Source organism: Trichosurus vulpecula, chromosome 5 (genome assembly GCF_011100635.1).
Source record: "Trichosurus vulpecula isolate mTriVul1 chromosome 5, mTriVul1.pri, whole genome shotgun sequence".
In the NCBI taxonomy this organism is placed as follows: domain Eukaryota; kingdom Metazoa; phylum Chordata; class Mammalia; order Diprotodontia; family Phalangeridae; genus Trichosurus; species Trichosurus vulpecula.
This window is the reverse complement of record NC_050577.1, coordinates 227,010,474-227,029,942: the sequence shown is the minus strand read 5'-3', so window position 1 is coordinate 227,029,942 and position 19,469 is coordinate 227,010,474. Positions and strand designations below refer to the sequence as shown.

Sequence of the window (19,469 nt, the reverse complement as noted above, 5' to 3'; positions counted from 1 at the left end):
AAGTATTACTAACATCATCGAAAGAGGGTAAGTAAAAGAGATCAGAGGAAAATTAGGCAGGAAATCTCTTAAAATGAGCTGTGGGAGAATTAAACACTTGTGGCAAGAACTAGTCTATGAGGTCTGAAAGTGTTGGGGAAGGAGGAATACAGAAGTACAAGAAAAGAAATTCAGTTCTTCTTTTTGTATTTTTGAATTCCATTCTTCTATTTCTGAACTGGCACAAATCTCTCCAAAATATTTCTCTATTTTCTTTTTAAAAATAGTCTTTTCATTTACTTTCCATTCTTCCCCCACGCCCCTCCCAAAATTGTGCCCCTAGATTAACCAGGGTTAGAGAGAGAAGGCACAATTCCAATTCTTTCTTCTTCTACATGAAATGTTTTATAATCATCCTATTCCTTGTAAAACCATATGTTATACTTGCAAACTTCCAGATTCTTAAGAGAAGAACTAGATCTTCTATGAGTCTCTGAAAAGTCCAGCACAAAAAGGGAAAGCAATCATTTTTCTTGAGTCTCAAAATCCCCTTAATACAATAAAAAAAATTATCCTCTTTCTATTCTACTCACTCAGCATTAGGACCACAATAAAATCTTGGTTTAAGATTGACAACCTTACACATCACTCTTTAAATGAATATGATGTCAAAACAAATTAAAAATTTTCACTTGATTTCTATTTATTTATTTCTGATAAGTCTAATATAAATTCAAGAAATTCCAAAAACTAGAGCTTAAATGTTCTGAGGAAAGCTATCTAAGAGCAAGCTTACCTTAAACCTTTGCAAATGGCCAATTCTGTCTCCAACTGCAGCCTCCATGGCTATCAATTCATTCTTCTGTTTACTGTTTTCTTTTCTTAAATGCCGTTCCATTTCTAGTAAAGTTGTATACTGCCTTACCAGGGACTTCTCATTAACTTGCAAGACGCTGATTTTCCTACTACTTTCGGAAAGAAGTTTTTTCGTCTCATCAGCATCCATCTGGAGGGCATTAAGTAAGTTCTGCATAACAAGTAAGCAACAAACACTTCAGTTACTCATTGCCCTTAGCCATCCAGAAAGGCCCCTCAGCTATCACTGTCCAGTTATTTCTGAAAGGAGTGACACTTACATTATATTCTTTTACTTTTATAGCATCTTGTTCAACTTGATCCTTGAGCTTTTTCTTTTCCTCTCTCAATTTTTCAGATTCTGTTTGCCAGATTTTCTTTTCACTAAAAAAAGCAGAACAACCAAAATCTAGTGCATTCCATTAAGCAGTTTAGTTTGATGAAGCAACATGTGAGGCTACGGATGATCTACAAATTTTGGAAAAGAACACAGAGAGGTCCAGCACATGGTGAGGTGGATGATCACTGCAAATATGATTCTTACTAAAAGTCATATCTAGTATCCTAGAAGCTATGACAGATATAAGACAGGAAAGTTCTTTTATTAAATTACTTTTATTCTGACCAACGATTCATCATACTTCAAAACTTTTCAAATACTACATGCAATCTAGGATGAGAACAAATTAGGTCAGATTTAAACTCTTCACCTTACATAACAAGACCTTTAATAATTTGAATCCATCCTAAAATTTAAAGCTAAATATTTATCTACTGAAAAAAAATGCTACACCCAATTGGACTAGACAATAATTAGTAGGAAGAAAAGAGATAGTTCTTTAAAATAATCATCACAGATAGAAAAGAATAAGGTCTGCTTTCTTACAAAATAAAAAGTAGTGAGATACTAACCTCCTTATGGCAGTCACTATTATGTACGTTTGTGCGTGCATGCCTGTGTGTATGTGTGTGCATGTGCCCATCTTTGAAGGAAGAAACCTTTGTAGGTCATGCAAATATGTCAAAACCAGTTTTTTACTTTAAGAATCAATTTCATTTAATTTCACCATGAATAATAACACATTCTAATTAAAATAATGCTAGAAGTAACCAAAAGTGAAAAACAATATACAAAAAACTAATTCATTAACACAGATGAACACCAAATTGTTTTAAATACTGAACATGTTAAATATTAAAATATTTTGTTAATTCTAACTTAAAAATTTGTGTCAGCTCCCCTATGAAGCTCCCCAATTGTACCTTAGATACTCTTTATATAACAAGCCTTGTTGATGCCGGATGACAGCAAATTTCCTATTATATTCTTCAAGTGAATCTTCTAATTTTTTTAACATTTGTTCTTTATTTTCCAGTTCCTAAAGGTTGTGTTGGAAATGAGAATGACAAAATCAGAATCACAGGTAATCAGTAGCCCAACTGACCAAGAAATGACTGTCTGTCCCTCTTTCTGTTATCCTGATGCCATCTAAACTTGAAGGTACAGCCTTGCAAAACTCCTACAAGGATCAAATAAAAATGTATGTACAGTCACATTTCACCCTTTAGGATGACTTAATAAAACTCAAAAAATAAATTCTTTTTTACTACTTGACAAGAAGATAGATGTTACAGTTATCATACTTAACGTAACAGTTATTGTAAGTTATTATACTTAATAATTATAAATGAAAAGAACCCAATTCTTCATGGTGTAAATTGGTGAAGGGAACAGTAGTACAGAGAGTGGGGTAAATAGTTTTCTTTGGCTTTTAAACAGACTCCTTAAATAAAATAATGAAAACTTTTCATGCTGCTCAATTTTATCTTATTCCATTTTGAGGAAGAATCGAGTCAGTAAGCTAAGAGACACAAGTTCACTGATGGTTTGTCTCATCTTTTAAATAAAAAGAGACTGAAGCAATAATTTTTTTTTATTTAAAAGGCTCTTCCTAGTGGCTGAGTCTGGGAAGACACAGTTGCCATCACGGTCCTAAGGAGCAATGTCAGGCAAACTGTTCTTTCCAACCTCCTTCTCTTCCGGTTCCTACTGCTCCCTTTGCAGCAGATGTTTGTTATCCTTCGATCTATCCTCTCTCTCCTATGGCTAGCTCAAAGGTCAAGATGGATTGAATATGCCTGAGGTAGATGAACCAGATCTTGGTGGTAAAGTACATTAAAATTTACTAATGTATCCCTGCGTAAAGAAGTTAGAGAATCTCCAAATGATGCACTAACGCTAAAATAATAACAGAAATCATGTGATTTAACCTTAAAAACTTAACTACCTGTAAAATATATATCAAGTATTCATTTTGAGAATTAATTATATTTGCACTAGATGGTGTCATCCCATCTGGTAAGTCAACTCCTTTGAATACAATATTTGATCCCTTTGCTTTCCGTAAAAGAGAAATTTCTTTTTCAAGATTTTCCATCTAGAAACAAATGAGAAAAAAAAAGTCTTAAAATTCAATGAATATAGTAAGAATATATTGTCCAGAAACAAATCAGCGTTTACATCTATAATGCTACACTTCACAATGTACTCTCCTACCTATCAGAGAAAGAAGCCATGCAAATACAGTGCCTAGAATGAACTACAACCAGGCTTTAGTTTCCACTTAGGTGAAGACATGCAGCTACATGTTTCTTTTCACATTGACAGAGCAATCTGACCAATGTCTACTTATATAAATGTTTTCTGACTTCTTAGTAGGAATAATAAGAAGCAGTATTCTCACAAATTACCACATAAGGACCTATCTGTGACTGTCTTTGAAAAAAATTAAAAACATATTTTTCATACTAATTCAACTACATTAACTCAATCTTCCTATGATTTCCTGTTAACTTTTTATTTACCAAATGACATACCTTTAAATTTGCTTTTGCCAAATGTTGAGAGTAATTTGTAGCCTCTTTCCTAGTTTCTTTAAGCTCATCTCTTAATTCTTCATTTCGTCCTATAAGTTGGTCAACTTGGGCTTTCAAATGTAAGTTGGCATCAAAGACTCCCTCAGCATTCCTTAAATCCATAGCCTAATACATTAAAAATACATTTTAGATGAGAAGATAAATATTTAAATATTGATAGAATGTTGGTATAATAATCTTTTTTCTTAAAACCACACGGAACATTTTCCTTTGCAACTCTAATGCATATAACATGCTAAGACTGAATAATTTAATTATCTGTCTCTATCTTATACCCTAATGGACTACCAGCTTCACTCAGTTGGACATAATCAAATGAACACAAGAATTCTGTACCATCAGTGACATTCAAGTGTCAAAATTTTTAAAGCACTCAAGGATCAGTTTTCAAGATATCTCAGAGGGAAAGATTGCAAAAAAAAAAAATGGAAAAGATCAGAAATTATGCTTTTATGCAGTGAAAGCTAACCAAGGAGGCACTAGCAACTAGTCATGAACATGCCTACTTTTCCCTTTGTATAAAAGCTTTATGAATAATCTATAGGTTATCTTATCTTAATAAGAAGAAAACTGAAAGGCCTTTGAAGAAAAATGTTTTTCAACTGTCTATATCTTCATATTTACACCATAAACTGAGTTGTAAAACACAGAAAATATCACTTTTTAAATTAACAGTAGAACAAAATACAACTTTAGAAGCTGTTCTTAAAATATCTCTGTTGAATATATATTTATATACTTATATATACATGTACGTGTGTGTGTGTGTGTGTGTGTACAGATACACACACTCACATGAAACAATGTTAAAAATTAAACCAGATTCTATGACAGGAGACTATAAACAAACACACAGACATATACATACACACACATATGCACACATACACAAATATGCACACCTGAGGTGTTTGAAATATAGAGTACAACTACCTCCTAGACCAGTTATGTAACAGCTCTCTCCAGACTGCCCTCCAGACTTTCCCCATCATGACCTGGAGCTCGGTACCTTCCTTCCTCTCTCTCTCTGTACCCCAATTTCATCATCTTTTATGTGTTGTCTCCTCCCATTAGAATGTTGGCACCCTGAGAGCATGGTCTTTCTTTCTGCTTATATTTGTATTCTCAGCACTTGGTACAATATGTGGTATACAGTATGTACTTAATAAATGCTTGTTGACTGCCTGGCCTACTAGAGTAATCATAGCAGAGGAAGATAGATGCTGACAATGCCAAGAAGATAAGGAATGGGGGTAGTGAGCTGTTTTAGACAGACTTAATCCTCCCACATGAAATAAAAGTGTATCTTCTCTAAGTATGAAGAAAGTGAGTGTAGCTGGGGTTAGGAGGAGAAAATATATAAAACAGTAGCTCTTGTGGCTGAAATAGGACATTGACGGCCTGGAAAGCAGGGACTTGCTTAAGCTCTCCCCCACGTCCCTCCAAATACCTGTAAAAAATGACTGAACAAATTCTAGAACTGCAGAACCCACAAAATAGCAGAGGGAAGCTGGGATCCAGCCCAGGACAGCCTGGATGGTCGCTGGATGAGGTCTATTGTACATGGAGCTGGGAGCAGAGTGGAGCAGAGCCCAGAGTGGGCGGCGGCAGGACCAATCAGACTGGGAGCCGGGCGGAACAGGCCCTAGCGCCCTAAATCAGTGAGCTGCGGCAGTTACCAGACTTCTCAACCCACAAACACCAAAGACAACAGAGAAGGTTAGTGGGAAAAGCTGCAGGGGACAAAGTAAAAAGAGTTTGCGGTTCAGCGGGGGTGGTGCAGCTACAGAACTCCTCCTCTGGAGTCTAAATAAATTTTATACTTCCTCTGCCTTCTAAAAAAAAGAAATAGGACATTGACAAGAACAGAGATGGAGTATTGTGAAGTATCAACAGGACCCAGACAAGACTGACTACAGCAAATCTGCAGCAAGTGAAATCACCTCAACTTCATGACTATTTCTAGCAACTTAGTAATGATTGCCCTTAAAGAATCAAATGGTAATGGTAAGCAAGTGATAATGCCATGGAGGTTAATAAGAACAGGACATCAGGGCACAAGTAATTCCATGGTGGTTACTAAGGACACATTAAAGCAAGAGACCATGTGCCCAAAGCCCAATGTAGACATACATGAACCCAGAGAGGGAGAAAGGCAAGAAGAAGGGAAGGGTCAAAAGTCTAGGTTAAGTGTGAGTGACAGAGGGGCAGAGATGAGGATCAGGGAGTGAAATTCTACACGCTAACCACAAACTCTGGAACTTGAAAGCTGTTCATTAACATGGTAAAGGCATGATCACTAATCCCTGGGTGACAATAAGTGAAGGAGGATGTTGTTCAAACTGAAGGGATTAAGAAACTGTATGACTGAGCTGCAGAGAAATCCTTTCACACAAATGTGGAGGGCTCTGAGGAAACAACAGGGGATGATGGGAGGGAGACAAAGACAGAAACTACCAAAATAACTTACTAATTCTGAGAGTTGCTGCTACCCTTTGAAGTGCTAGGGTAAATATATGCCAAATATTTAACTATCACGTTTGGTGATAGCTCTCATGTTTGGTGCTTATTTTCACAAGATCAATAAGATCCAAAACGATAAGAGAAATGCTTCCAAAAGCAATAGTCTTAAAAGAACAAAAATAAATCCATTCATATGAAGAAAACTTACATTAACTAATTTTTCAAGACTAGGGATGACCAGAGGTGTTTCTCCTTTAATGCCAGGCTCTGTCTGCATTTCCTTGATGGTCTTCAATATTTCTTTCAAACCTTCTTCAAGCTGTGCTTTTTCTTCCACAAGTTCTTTTACTGAAATTAAATATACACATTTCTATTTTGATAAAAAATGATTTATAACTTTAGCAAATTTAATAACATAGACTGATAAATTATAAAGGGTATTCATACTTCAAGCATTGGTTAAATCAGTTCACTTTTAAGGTCCTTACCAACTCTGAGACTCTATGATTAAGAATATGACACGTAGCAAAAAAAAAAAAAGAATATTACATGTAGAAACACACAAGTTACTAATAGAATTTGAGTACCCATTTGGGTAGAATGAGAATAAGAAAAACACAAACTTTTAAAAATAGATTATCTGTATTTACTCCGATTAAATAGAGCTCTCTGTCTCTGAGTCGATCTAGCTATCTGACAGTTTAAGAAAAAAACTCGATAGTTCATCAATAAGCATTTCCAAAGCAACTACTATGTGCTAGATACTGTGTTAAGAGCTGGGGATAAACATACTGGCAAAAGACAGTCTCTACCTTCTAGGAGCTCACAATCTGATTGGAGAGATAGTAAACAAATTAGTACAAACATGCTATATACAGGATAAATAGAAAATAATAGAGGAAAGATCAGAAAAACCATCTCAGTTCCAGAAGATGGGGTTTTAATTAGGAGGCTTTTCATGATTCTGCTTAATTCTAGTGTCTTCTCTGTCTCAATTATCTCCAGTTCATCTTAATTAGTAGCTGGTTTGTACATAGTTTGATTGCACGTTGACTCCCTCATTGGACTCTGTACTTCCTAAGAGAAAAGACTACTTTTTGCCTTTCTTTGTACCCCAGCACTTGGCACATGATAGGTACTTAATAAATATTTATTTACTGAAAACTGAAATAGTTTCATGTGAAACTGAAAGGATTTGAGTACCCTGACACTTGACCTTGACAGGGGAGGCTGTGAGGTAATAAATTGGACTACAGAGGAAGAATGGAAAATGAGGCTTTATGAAGGTCTTTCAGTTAGTCCAGGGGTAGGGAACCAGCAGTTTTGAGGCCACAGGTTCCTCACCTCTGCTTAACCAAGTTCACACAAGAAGCAGGTATCAGAGGCAGGCACTGAACCCGGTTTCTGACCTCAGAGTTAATACTCTTCCTAATGTAATGGGCTATGGCATCCAGATTCATTTCCCTCCCTGCCACCTGAAGCTGACTCACCCTTCAAATGGAATCACCAGATATCATGCCTGGGAGGACTGAAGCCACTGAGTTCTCTTTCCTCATCTTAAACCCAGACCATTCTCCACCTTCCCATATTCCCACTTCTTGCATAGAGAACAGCAATCAAATTACCCCTGTTATCACAGCCTCTCTCTAATTCTGTGACTTTTTAGACCTGCCCTGACCACCATTCCCTTCAATGTGTCCTCTCCCCATCTTAGAATAGGAGCAATTTGAGGCAGGAACTCATGAACAGTGCTTAGCAGAGACTAAGATCTTAGTTAATGGGTTTTTTTTCCCCATTATTTCATTCAATCTCTTATGACTTTAAGTATGGGAAAGCTGTTCTAAGACAAAACGTAAATAAGCATAATGTGATACATTGTCCAAATATAACTCACCTTTGTTTTGGAACTTGGTTATTACTATCCTATTCCTTTCCAAATCTCTTTCCTTTTCATTTAGTTCCTTCAAAAGATACTCATTCTATCAATGGGGAAAAATGAATGAACAAAAATGTGATTTGTATTGTTAGACTGAAAATATTTAAAAGATATCATTTCAGAAAGACTCACCAGTTTAAGCATTACTCACCACTAAATGAGGTCCATAAACAAGAGTTATTGAAAAAACAAAATAATATAAAAGTACTCATTCCCCTGTCCCTGCCCACCCTCCCCCATACACACACATACACACACACACACACACACACACACACACACACGCACACGCACATGCACACACACACTCCATTCTCCAAGAAGTACTATGAGGAATGTTTATACCTATTAGTCCAATCAATTTCTCTTTTCAATTGTCATATTTGGGCACTACCTGCTCTGCCTGGCTCCTGTGTCTCTGAAGTTCTAATTCTGCATCTCTGCTTTGTGCTTCCTTAATCAACAAATCCTGGAATATCAGCTCATTCTAAGGGAACATTTAATGAACAGTCAAGTCATTGAGTTATACTGACTCTATGTTGCTTTTTTGTAATACACATTTTCTTGTTAACACTTTTTACAAGTAACATGACCTGAAGGAATTTTTTAAATATTATTTTATTTTTATTATTTTTTTAAATTTTTTATTATTTTTTTTAATTTCATGCACTCAATACTCTAAAAGTATATTCAGATGGAACTTGGTTAAATACATCTGAAGATGAATGAAAAACTTATCTAAGCCACACATTGGAACATTTGGTGGAAGGAAACTCACCTGAGACCTAAGAAATACGAGTTCCTTCCGCAGCTGCTCTATAAGGTTTTCAACAGGATCTAGGTGAGATAATTTTGCTGGGGCTACACTATGCCAAGACTCTGTGGTATGAAGGCTACTTTCAAGCTTACTCTTCAAAATCTTTGCTTGAAATGGAATGTGTTCTTTTGATACATCATCTTTCAAATCATTTTTATCACCAGAAAACTTTTTTGAAGGAGGAAGCTGTTCGACTTCTGGTTTCACTATCTGTGACTTTTCCATGATAGCTGTTTTATCATGAATAAGCTGACAAAAAATGGAGGATTTCTGGCTAAGTGTCAGCCTCTGTCCAGCAGAAGAATCTTGTTTCATTAAGTTTAAGGAGCTTCTTGACACTGTAATTTGACTATTCTTCTCTAGGACCTGATGACTTGTGGAAGCTTGCTTTAGACAGTCATCAGAAAGGGAATACAAGTAGTTATTTGGGTCTTCTTGGCTCTGCCTACAGATGAGGGATTCTAAATTCCTTGTAGACTGCAGACATGGTGCTTTATAAATCTGTCTAATCGTAAAGCCTTCTGGACTTGAACTACGATGTCTGATCTGTATAGGTGAAGAATCTCTTGATAAATGGGCAAAACGATGCCTGCTCATAGGCTGATCTCCACTCTGAAGCATTTGAGAAATTTTTCTTGTTAATTTTCCTAAGATCATGCTTCTTTCAGGAATATTCTGATCTGACTGTAGAACTGGTGTTCTTTTAGATGATGATTCTATTTTATCTGAGCTTCTAATCTGTATTCAGAGCAAATAATGACTCATTAATGTCTTGATCACTAAGTATACAGTTTTTCACCAAAAAGTAACAATTATAAAAAATACAGAGTAAATCTTCAAATTGCAAAATCAAAGGAAGAAAAAAAATCTCAGCCATTATTTTCCCTTCTCTTCAGCACAGTCTATTACACATTCTACCTAAATAACATTTGCGAGAGCTTACCTTTGATTTAAATTCATCAATATTTTCAGAGCTCACAAGCTGAGATTTTCTTTCTTCCATTTTCAGTTCCTGATTAAAGATGTTGGTCAGATGCAGGTCACCAGCTGTTCATACCAAATAAAAAAAAAAACAAATCAGAAGCAAAGAAGTAGAAATCTTAATTATAACATTCCTTATATTAGATATACTGTTATGTATCCATGACCTCAGTGGTATAGGAATTGCCCCATTCCCGTGCAAATCCATGATCCATGACTTTGTGTCCACATGTTAGGACTGTTCAGTTTTTTAAAAGTCATTATTTATTTGTTTTTACATTCTTTCCTTTTGAAATTTTGAGATCTAAATTTTGTCCCTCCCTACCCTACTCGCTGAGAAGGCAAGGAATATGATATTGATGGTATATGTTATATCATGCCAAACATATTTCCTTTGGAATTATCTTGGATCATCTTATTATTGATCATCTTTACAACGTCCCTGTTACTGTGCGCAATAATCTCCTGGTTCTTCTCATTTCACTTGGCTCAGTTCATATAAGTCTTGCCATGTTTTTTTCTGAAACCACCTCCCCTAACTATTTCTTATAGCATAATAGTACTTTATCACAATCATATGCCACAACTTGTTCAGTCATTCCATAGTTAATATCCATCCCCCTCAATTTCCAATTCTTTGGCACCACAAAAAGAAGCTGCTATTTTTTGTACATGTAGGTCCTTCCCCTTTTTCTTTGATTTCTTTGGAATACGGACCTAGTAGTGGTATTCCTGGGTCAAAGGGTATGCAGTTTTATAGTCCTTTGGGCACAGTTCCAAATTGTTCTCTAGAATGGCTGGACCAGCTCACAACTCTACCAACAGTTCATTAGTGTACCTATTTTCCCTCATCCCTTCCAGCATTTGTCATTTTTGATAGGTGTGAGGTGTTATCTCAGAATTGTTTTGTCATTTCTCTCATCCAGGGCTTCTTAAACTTTTTCCACTAGCCCCCTTCAGCACATCTTAAACTGTGGGTCGTGACCCCCATATAGGGGTCACAACCCACAGTTTAAGAATCAATAGTGATTCAGAGTATTTTTTATGTGATTATAGATAGCTTTGATTTCTTCTTCTGAAAAATGCCTGTTCATATCCTTTGACCATTTGTCAACTGGGGAAGAGCTCTTATTTTTACAAATTTGACTTACTTTCCTATATTTGAGAAATGAAGCCTTTATCAGAGAAACTTGTAAAAATTTTTGAGATTACTTCATTGTCCATGGTATCTTTTAGCAAAATGTAGTTTCCCTGATTATCTCTTTTAAGTAGGTCTATTTTTGCTTTTGCTTTGTCTGAGATCATGATTGCTACTCCTGCCTTTTTAACTTCACCCAAAGCATATTAGATTCTGCTTCAGCCCTTTATTTTAACTTCTACAAGAACTGAGGTAAGCTATCAACCTCATCCCTTCTCCTCCCCAGAGAATGAGTTGGTTCATAGAGAGAGGAAGATTATGTCTCCCATGGGTTGGTTGGTAAGTCTGTATATTTGTGATTATACCTTTTGAAGTAAAGATTTCTATATGAAAGCTAATCTTTTGGTGGTTAAGATGAACTGGGATACAAGAGCCCACCCGTATACTTGGAGAAAAAACATCATTTGATGGAAAACCACCACAGAGCCATCTATAAAGAGCTTAGATAACCACCCCCCACCCAATCTCCCTAGGGGTACTGGGGAACCCCTAGGAGAAATGATAAAATCTAACACACTTGGCCTTTAGGTGGTGAGGAGTAGGGTGGTCTTTTTTATATAAGGTAATCGGATAATAGATTTAGAGCTTAAAGGGATTGTAGAGGTCACTGAGTTCAATCTTGTCATTTTACAGATGAAGAAACAGAGAAAATTATTGTGATTAAATTCCTTTTGAGAACTGTGCTACACTAACAATATAAACGGTAGCTAATTAGGCCATATTTTTATTGCTTCTAATAAATTCTGAACAAACCATTAAGAGGAAAAAAATACATTTCTCACATGAAGAAATTTGAAGCCCCATACTGATACACTGTCCTACTTTAAAAAATGTGGAATGACCATACCTAAAGTTCCAGATTTCTTTGCTTTATCTTGAGCCATTTTTCGAATCTTCTGTTTCAGTTCAAGTCTTTCTTCTTCCAAACTTTCAATCTGTAAAATATGCACTATAAATATTTGTGCTTTCTAGCAATCAAGAAAAGAAATTTCTCAACATAACACTTGCCTCTTTTAAAAGAACCTGGTTTTCAGCTTTATACTGCTGCTGTTTCAGATTTTTGCTCTTTCTAAATTCAGTTAAATCAATCATAGTCTTTGGATCAAGACCTAAAATAAAGAATAAAAATTAGGAATTGACGGAGAGATAAACAAGACAACTAATTGTTACAATAATGTCTCACAGATTGAAAATCATAAGGAAACAAAATTTTGCAATAACTGAAAAAAATTATTCAAGTGCCCAAATTTTTTAAAGTCATATTAACATTTAATAGAAATCCTCCTAAAGTACATAATACTCCCTTCTTCAACTGTGCATAAGTAAACATAAAGTAACCTGTTATTTTTAAGAGATCATAAATTCAATATTAAACATAAATACAGCCAAACTTGCATTGCAAATATTTACACTTAAATCAATTTTATCATGTAAAGTGCCCTAAAACTTCTTGAGTCACTCTCTTTAAATAGGCATTAACATTCTTTGTATATCTATTCACCCCTATTCCTTCATCTGCTTACATGATGTAATTAGCATTCTGTCTTTTGATTCTTTTTATTTTTTTTTTTGCTTTCCAGTGTTCAGCAATTCTTTCCGTATTTATTTTTTTTTGGAGGGGGGAAGGTAGGGCAATTGGGGTTAAGTGGACTTGCCCAAGGTCACACAGCTAGTAAGTATGTCAAGTGTCTGAGGTCACATTTGAACTCAGGTCCTCCTGACTCCACAGCCAATGCTCTACTCACTGAGCCACCTAGCTGCCCCTCTATATTTCTTTATATTCATTAATGTGTTGATTTTATTTGTACAATATTCCATTACACCAACATAAAATTTATTTAACCATAACTCTTACTGTCAGAAATTTCGGTTTTCTTCTAGTCACCTATATTTACAAAAGCTTCTGCTACAAAAATCTTTGAACAAATAATATTAACCCTCACCTTCCCTACAAAAAAAAAAGTTATCAAAAAACTAAAATTTTTCCAAAAACTTTTGGATTTCAGTCCTGGCTTTACTATTTCCTATCCATGTGACCTTGGGCAAGTCGTTTAACATTCTGAACCTCAGTGTTTTATCTGGCTTGATTAGAATCAACATTTCTTAAAATAAGGGCTGCGACCTCATATGGAGTCACAACCCACACTTTAAGAAGTGCTGAAGGGGTTGCAAGTGGAAAAGGTTTAAGAAACCCTGGATTGATGACCTCTCAGGCCCCTTGCAGCTCTAAATCTATCATCTAACTGGTGTGATGTTGCAGTTTTTTAATAAAGTTGACAGCTCAGCTATCTTCTGCTGAAAAGTTCTAACACGGTAACTGAAGTCAGAAGCATTAGATGAGAGGGAAATGTAGGATGGCAGACCTGGATCTCTCCCCAAAATGGAGGTCACTAGAAGAAGCTACCAATGGAAGGAGGCCAGTATAGTGGACAATGTTCCAGAGTAAGAATTCAGGGTTATCACAATGAACACCAACCCTGAAAGGCTACAGGGGGATGCAAACCATATTGCAATCCTATGACAGATCTGTGATTTCATCAGCACGGACACTTATCTATTGGCACAGATGACAAATCTTCCTGAGTCCCTGAAGCCAAAGCATCCTTCACTTAATGGCCAATGCCCAAATAGCAAACTGCCTTAAGTTGCTGAGCTTTCTGTGGGTTTTCTAGTTTTTCTAACTCTTCCTTAATTTTAGGTTTCAACTTTTAGAATCGAAGTCTGGCCACTTCTAAGAGTACTCCCATATCTTTTTTCTAATCTGCCATTTTATATCTACTGTATACCCTGAAAATAATTACCCCAACTCAGGTAAGATTAGAAACAAGCCTGAAATATGACTTGTAAGCCTCTCCTACCAAGGAAAGTGCACACATTATTTCAGTAGCTTTGCAACCTTTTTCTACTTATTTCTATATTCACTGTTGGGTTCTGGTGGGTTGAATTACCTCTGGATAAGAATACATTACTGCATATCAACATTCTAAGCTCCTCATGGGAAAATAATCCCATATTATTTACCAGTGTAGCCGTCAGTGTCTAACATAAATCATCCATCAGCATGTATCTGGGTCAGGAGGTACAAGCTGGGCCCAGAATTAAATATAAGAGTAGGCCGGATTGCCTTCAGGAAATTGCAAATCTTTATTAATGGCCCAAAGCTATTCTTAGAAAAAAGCTACCATTTTTTTAAATATTAATACTCTGCCACTGTTACTATGTGGCTATAAGATCTGGAACAAAACAGTCTCAAAGAATTAAAAATGAGTGTCACACAGAAGGCAATACAGAGGCATATCATGGGGGGTCTACAGGCTATAACATAACAAATAAGGAACTTTAACAAGGAACTGAGGTAAAGGATGTCATTGGGGGAACATCTAATTGAAAATGAAAACGGTCTGGTCCCAAGATAAGAGATAACAGAGAGACAAAGTACTTTAGTTGTATTCCTGAGATGTCAGGAGAAAGGAAAGTCCCTAACATGTTGGATGGGCTCTCTATGATGAATTTATGGGAAGATATGGACAAGAATTACGTAGGATGGAAAGGCCCAGATATATTTGCTATACATCATTGGAGAGAGTGTCCAAATTAATGAGATCATTGATCAATTTAAGTATAGCTTTCAAGAGCTGAGCCTAAACATGTCCATTGAACATCTTTCCATTACCAATTAGGTCACCAGGAATTTTGATTTTCTTTTTCTTCCAAAATTGTAGCATTCACAGGACTAGATTGTTAGAGTCACAACTTTCCTTCTCACAACTGAGGATAATGGAAAACACTATTCAGCTTCCCAAATGAGACCCATCCCAATCCCCTATTCAATTCTGCATACAATTTCATGTCTAACTATATTGCTTGTCCAAAATGCATACCGACAAACTAACTCAATATTCAATCTGAACAACATGTGCTTTTCATCCACTTTGCTTTTTTCCAGTGTGGATGGTGAAATCAACCATTCTCAAATGGCTACAGATTTCACTGAGAACTCTTTGTAGCTTTTTGGGGCACTATGTAACTACTGTAATGTTTTCTATGAGGGGCAAGATGTGGAGAACTATGCCACTGATACGGAAATTTTCTTCTGTTTGAGGAGGTAATGCGATCCATCGAAAAGAGTCAGAACTGTACATACTGAAGCATTAAATAAACATCTCTAGTTGAATTTATCATAGAATGTCATAACTTTAATGTGTGTGAGAGGCAGCTTGTTTAAGGTATCTTTAAGGGCCTCCTTTAGTTTTATTAAGCTGAATGCTTTTTTTAATTAACTAAAAGACACAAAAGGTTATGTTGACTATGAAGATGTGCTCTAGGCTAGAAAACTGAGAAAGGATTCCTTTTGCGTTGATGTTTTTAATAAGGATAGCCTTGACAGATGCAGAAATCATTATCACAAATCCTTTACAACTTAGAGTAGGTATATGAGACAACTAAGTCACCCTCATCCCTTTTTTTGGTAAAAGTATCATTTTTCATTTGCTTGAACTCTTTACCATTCTGAGATATCTTGAAGAAATTCAATCCATGTATACTTTTAAATGGGTTTTGCTTCTACTCTGTTTAAATATTTGGGGCATAAGAAACATGAGCAGCCCCTTAAGGGTTTAGCCAACATGTACTAGTATGGGCTTTTTCAGATCCATGCAGGGCCTTTGGATCCACTGATATCAACCTAGAGGTTTTGGGAGTATGTTTAGGTAGCTGATGAATACTAGACAGCAATTTTATTTGCCAAGAGAAACCTCACAGATAGTAAGGCTCATCATATCCACAAACTGAAATTCTTCAGGTGGTTGTCATTGACAAAATTTAAACAATATATACGGAGCTTAATTCCAAGCAAGTGTTCCAGGGGATGTTACCAGTCAGAGATATGTAGCAATATTGACCAACTATCGAGTTTACCATGCCAAGAAATATCAATATCGATGTAGATGCCCCATTCCATAGGCTCCGTGGATCAAAAATCCATATAAGGAATGATGAACATCTATGACATTCAAGGCACTGGGACATCCAAACAACAAAGCATACCTGAGAATCTAGAACTTCCCTTGGCCAGTATATGCTACTGATGAGAGTAAATGTTGGAGCACTGAACCAGTAGTATCTTCTGGAATAACCATGCTTGGATAATTAGTAGTATGTGGAGCTGACAGATGATAAAGTGCAAGAAAGTGATAAAGGGCAAAAGAAAGGGGTGTGACTCCTGAAGATCCAAGTTTAGCTTCCCAGGGGCACCCTGCTATCAAGAGAATAGTAGAAAATAGAGCTAGGCCAATAAAGTACTGCAGCTAGAGTACCACTGATGCAAGGCAATTCAAAGGGATGTGTACTCTTCCAACCTACAAAACAGCTGTAGAGAACTGCAGGGTCCTGTTAAGACAATCCATTGCAACCATTTGCTGCCCACAGGAAAGTGAGTTAGACTCTCTCATGAAAAGAAGGGAAAATAGAGTCAAGGAAGTGGGTCCAAGGAAAGAATCATTGACCATTTGAAGATGGACACTCCTTGAAAGATGAATTACTTTATGGGAAGAAATCAGATCAAGGATCAAGTGGAGAGGAAACTATATGTGGATAGCTTCTTGGGAACTAGTGAAGCTTGCTGAGGCAGACCTCTTGGGGCAGGGGGGAAGAGAGGAAGGGAAGACAGAAGAACATGGAGGCAGACAGCTGAATCCAAAGGAGAGATGAACCAGAGCTTCCTTATGCAGTCAGACACAAACTTCAAGCTTAAAGATCTCTATACTACAGCTTACAGCCAACTCATTTTAGTTCGAGCAAAAGATACTTATCCTCACTGCAGAGGTGGAAATCACAAATATTATTTGCCCAGGTTATTTCGTAGAAATCAGGGAGGAGTGTGCATTTATTTAGAATTATGTTTAGAAATGTGTTTTCTCCTTCCTTTGGTCCCAATTAAAGATATGTTAATTGACTGACATATTGCTTCCAGACCCTCTTCTTCAGTACATATTTGGTCAAGTCCAGCCACAAGTCAAGCTGGAGATGTTTAATGGTATACGGTACCTTCCTTTATCCTTTCTTCTTAATTTGTTATTGAATTTCACTTTTGTTCCATCCAGCTTATAAAGAACTTTTATGATGAAATACTGTTCCTCCTAACCCTCTAGAAAAGTAATTAAATATAATATCTAATTCCTCATTGATTCCAGATAAGATAAAATTGCATAATACACTTAAGACTACATAAACAAAAAAAAATTTCGTTTTGCTTGTAACAAGTCAAATACATAAAAGGGATAGTTCTAAAGAAAATTTCTTAATGTTGTCATAAATTCATGTGATTCAAGAGCACTTTGCTAATTAATTTAACCATGGGGAGGTGTAAATATTGCCAAGTTCTCCAATAAATTAGTGAATAAATGAATATACTTCTAACTTCTAATTACTCATGCAGAAATTTATTATTACTATTAATAATAAGAATGATAGCTAACATTTATGTGGCACTTACTATGTGCCAGGCACTGGGCTAAGTGTTTTACAAATAAAATATATTATTTATAAAATGTTTAATAAAAGTTACACTCCACAGAAAATTTTAGAAATTTTTCTTACCCAAACGTTCCCGAAGGTCTTCATTTTCATCAAGGAAATCATTAATCTTTAATTCAAGTTTGTTCATTTCTTTAGTTAATTCTTCAATTTCTCGGTCCCTTATTTTAACTTGAGACTTGTAAGTCTTTATTTCAGCAACAGCATCTTCTAGACCATAGAGTCCCTTTAGAATGAAAAGAAGAAAAAATTAGTTTTAAAATGAGAACTTCTGATCTAATTTAAAAATACATAACTCATTTTTTATTTACAATGTCTACAAAAACATAACAACAGTTTATAGCATTAATTCTCTAACTTTGTATTGTACTTTTATGTGTTTTCTAATGATGATAACGAATAAAGAGGTTTAACTGTCTTGGCTTTGAAGACAAGAGAATTTTAGCAGCAAAAAAATGCAGAGGTGATACTTATGAAACTCTTACTAGAAGGAAAAAAAAAAAGATGAGCAGGAAATATTTCAGGAGAATCCACTGGTACAAAGATACTGTTGAGATTCCAAGGATATACTTTAAAAGCAAAAACAAAGGCTGTGGTTATACACTAAATAACATATTATTTCCAAAATCATTCTTACTTTAGGCATAGTACATCAGTTATGGTCAAGCTGCACGTTGGTAAAATTGGCAAGGACTTCAACTAAACATAAATTGCTTTACATTTGCTGATTTTAGACTAAACATGGCCAAAGGCTGGAAATTAAAGCTGCACTTAGAAGCAGTTATTCCCCAAAGCGTAAGTACATCCAAAGGGTGAGAAAAGGTGAAGTCTTAGAAGTTTTTCAGAAGACTGCAATCACAATACCAAATACTACCAAAGAAAAGAGCAATTTAAAAAAATATCTTTAAAATCTTATACTGTCAGCTTCCAACAAAAACCATGTGAATAAAAGATAACAATAATAAAAGTTGACTATAAAGACTAGGTCTAAACTCTTTCTTCTCTAACATAAAATCCATACCGCTTCATAATCTTTGAGCCGCTTCAATGTCTCAACAAGCTCTTTATCCTTCTCTCTAGCATCAGCTTCCGCCAGCTCTGCTGTCCTCTCGGCTTCTTTATTTTTCATTTCTAAGTTTTGAAGCTTTGTTTGCATTTCTACAAAATGATTCAACTGAGACACGGCTGAAGAACCTAGTGGACAAAATTTCACATCATCAACAAACTAAAAGTTGACTATTCTTCCCTTTAAATTATGTATTAATCAAGCTCTTGTTAACAGCTGAATATAGGCAGAGCCAAGATGGTGGCTGGAAAGCAGGGACTTGCCTAGGGCTCTCCCCCAGGACCCTCCAAACACCCATAAAAAATGGCTCTGCACAAATTCTAGAACTGCAGAACCCACAGAATAGTGGAGGGAAGCAGGGCTCCAGCCCAGGACAGCCTGGATAGTCACTGGGTAAGGTCTATGGCTCAGAGCTGGGAGTGGAGTGGAGCAGAGCCCAGTGTGGGCAGCGGTAGGACCAAGTAGACCAGGAGCCGGGCAGAATAGGCCCTAGCGCCCTGAATCAGTGAGCTGTGGCAGTTACCAGACTTCTCAACCCACAAACACAAAAGACAACAGAGAAAGTTAGTGGGAAAAACTGCGGGAGACAGAGTGAAAGGAGTTAACTGTTCAGCCACCCCCCGGGGGCAGTGGAGGAGGTGCAGCTACAGAACTACAGCTGCAGTTGCTTCCAGCCCCAGGCCCACATGGTGTGAGGAATTAA

At 36.3% G+C, this 19,469-nt stretch overlaps 1 protein-coding gene across 1 annotated transcript in view; it reads right to left on the bottom strand.

Moving 5' to 3' along the window:
* The window catches only part of CEP290 (centrosomal protein 290), a 108,403-nt gene that overhangs the window by 72,447 nt on the left and 16,487 nt on the right, over positions 1 to 19,469 (bottom strand). Inside the window, exons 12-23 of the mRNA XM_036759384.1 lie at positions 18,722 to 18,894; positions 17,764 to 17,926; positions 12,175 to 12,275; positions 12,014 to 12,101; positions 9,931 to 10,034; positions 8,129 to 8,213; positions 6,443 to 6,582; positions 3,712 to 3,876; positions 3,123 to 3,272; positions 2,098 to 2,213; positions 1,116 to 1,218; positions 776 to 1,006 (exon numbers count right to left, since the gene is read on the bottom strand). Coding sequence (XP_036615279.1) covers positions 776 to 1,006; positions 1,116 to 1,218; positions 2,098 to 2,213; positions 3,123 to 3,272; positions 3,712 to 3,876; positions 6,443 to 6,582; positions 8,129 to 8,213; positions 9,931 to 10,034; positions 12,014 to 12,101; positions 12,175 to 12,275; positions 17,764 to 17,926; positions 18,722 to 18,894 — 1,619 coding nt within the window. The remainder of the gene's footprint in view (positions 1 to 775; positions 1,007 to 1,115; positions 1,219 to 2,097; positions 2,214 to 3,122; positions 3,273 to 3,711; positions 3,877 to 6,442; positions 6,583 to 8,128; positions 8,214 to 9,930; positions 10,035 to 12,013; positions 12,102 to 12,174; positions 12,276 to 17,763; positions 17,927 to 18,721; positions 18,895 to 19,469) is intronic.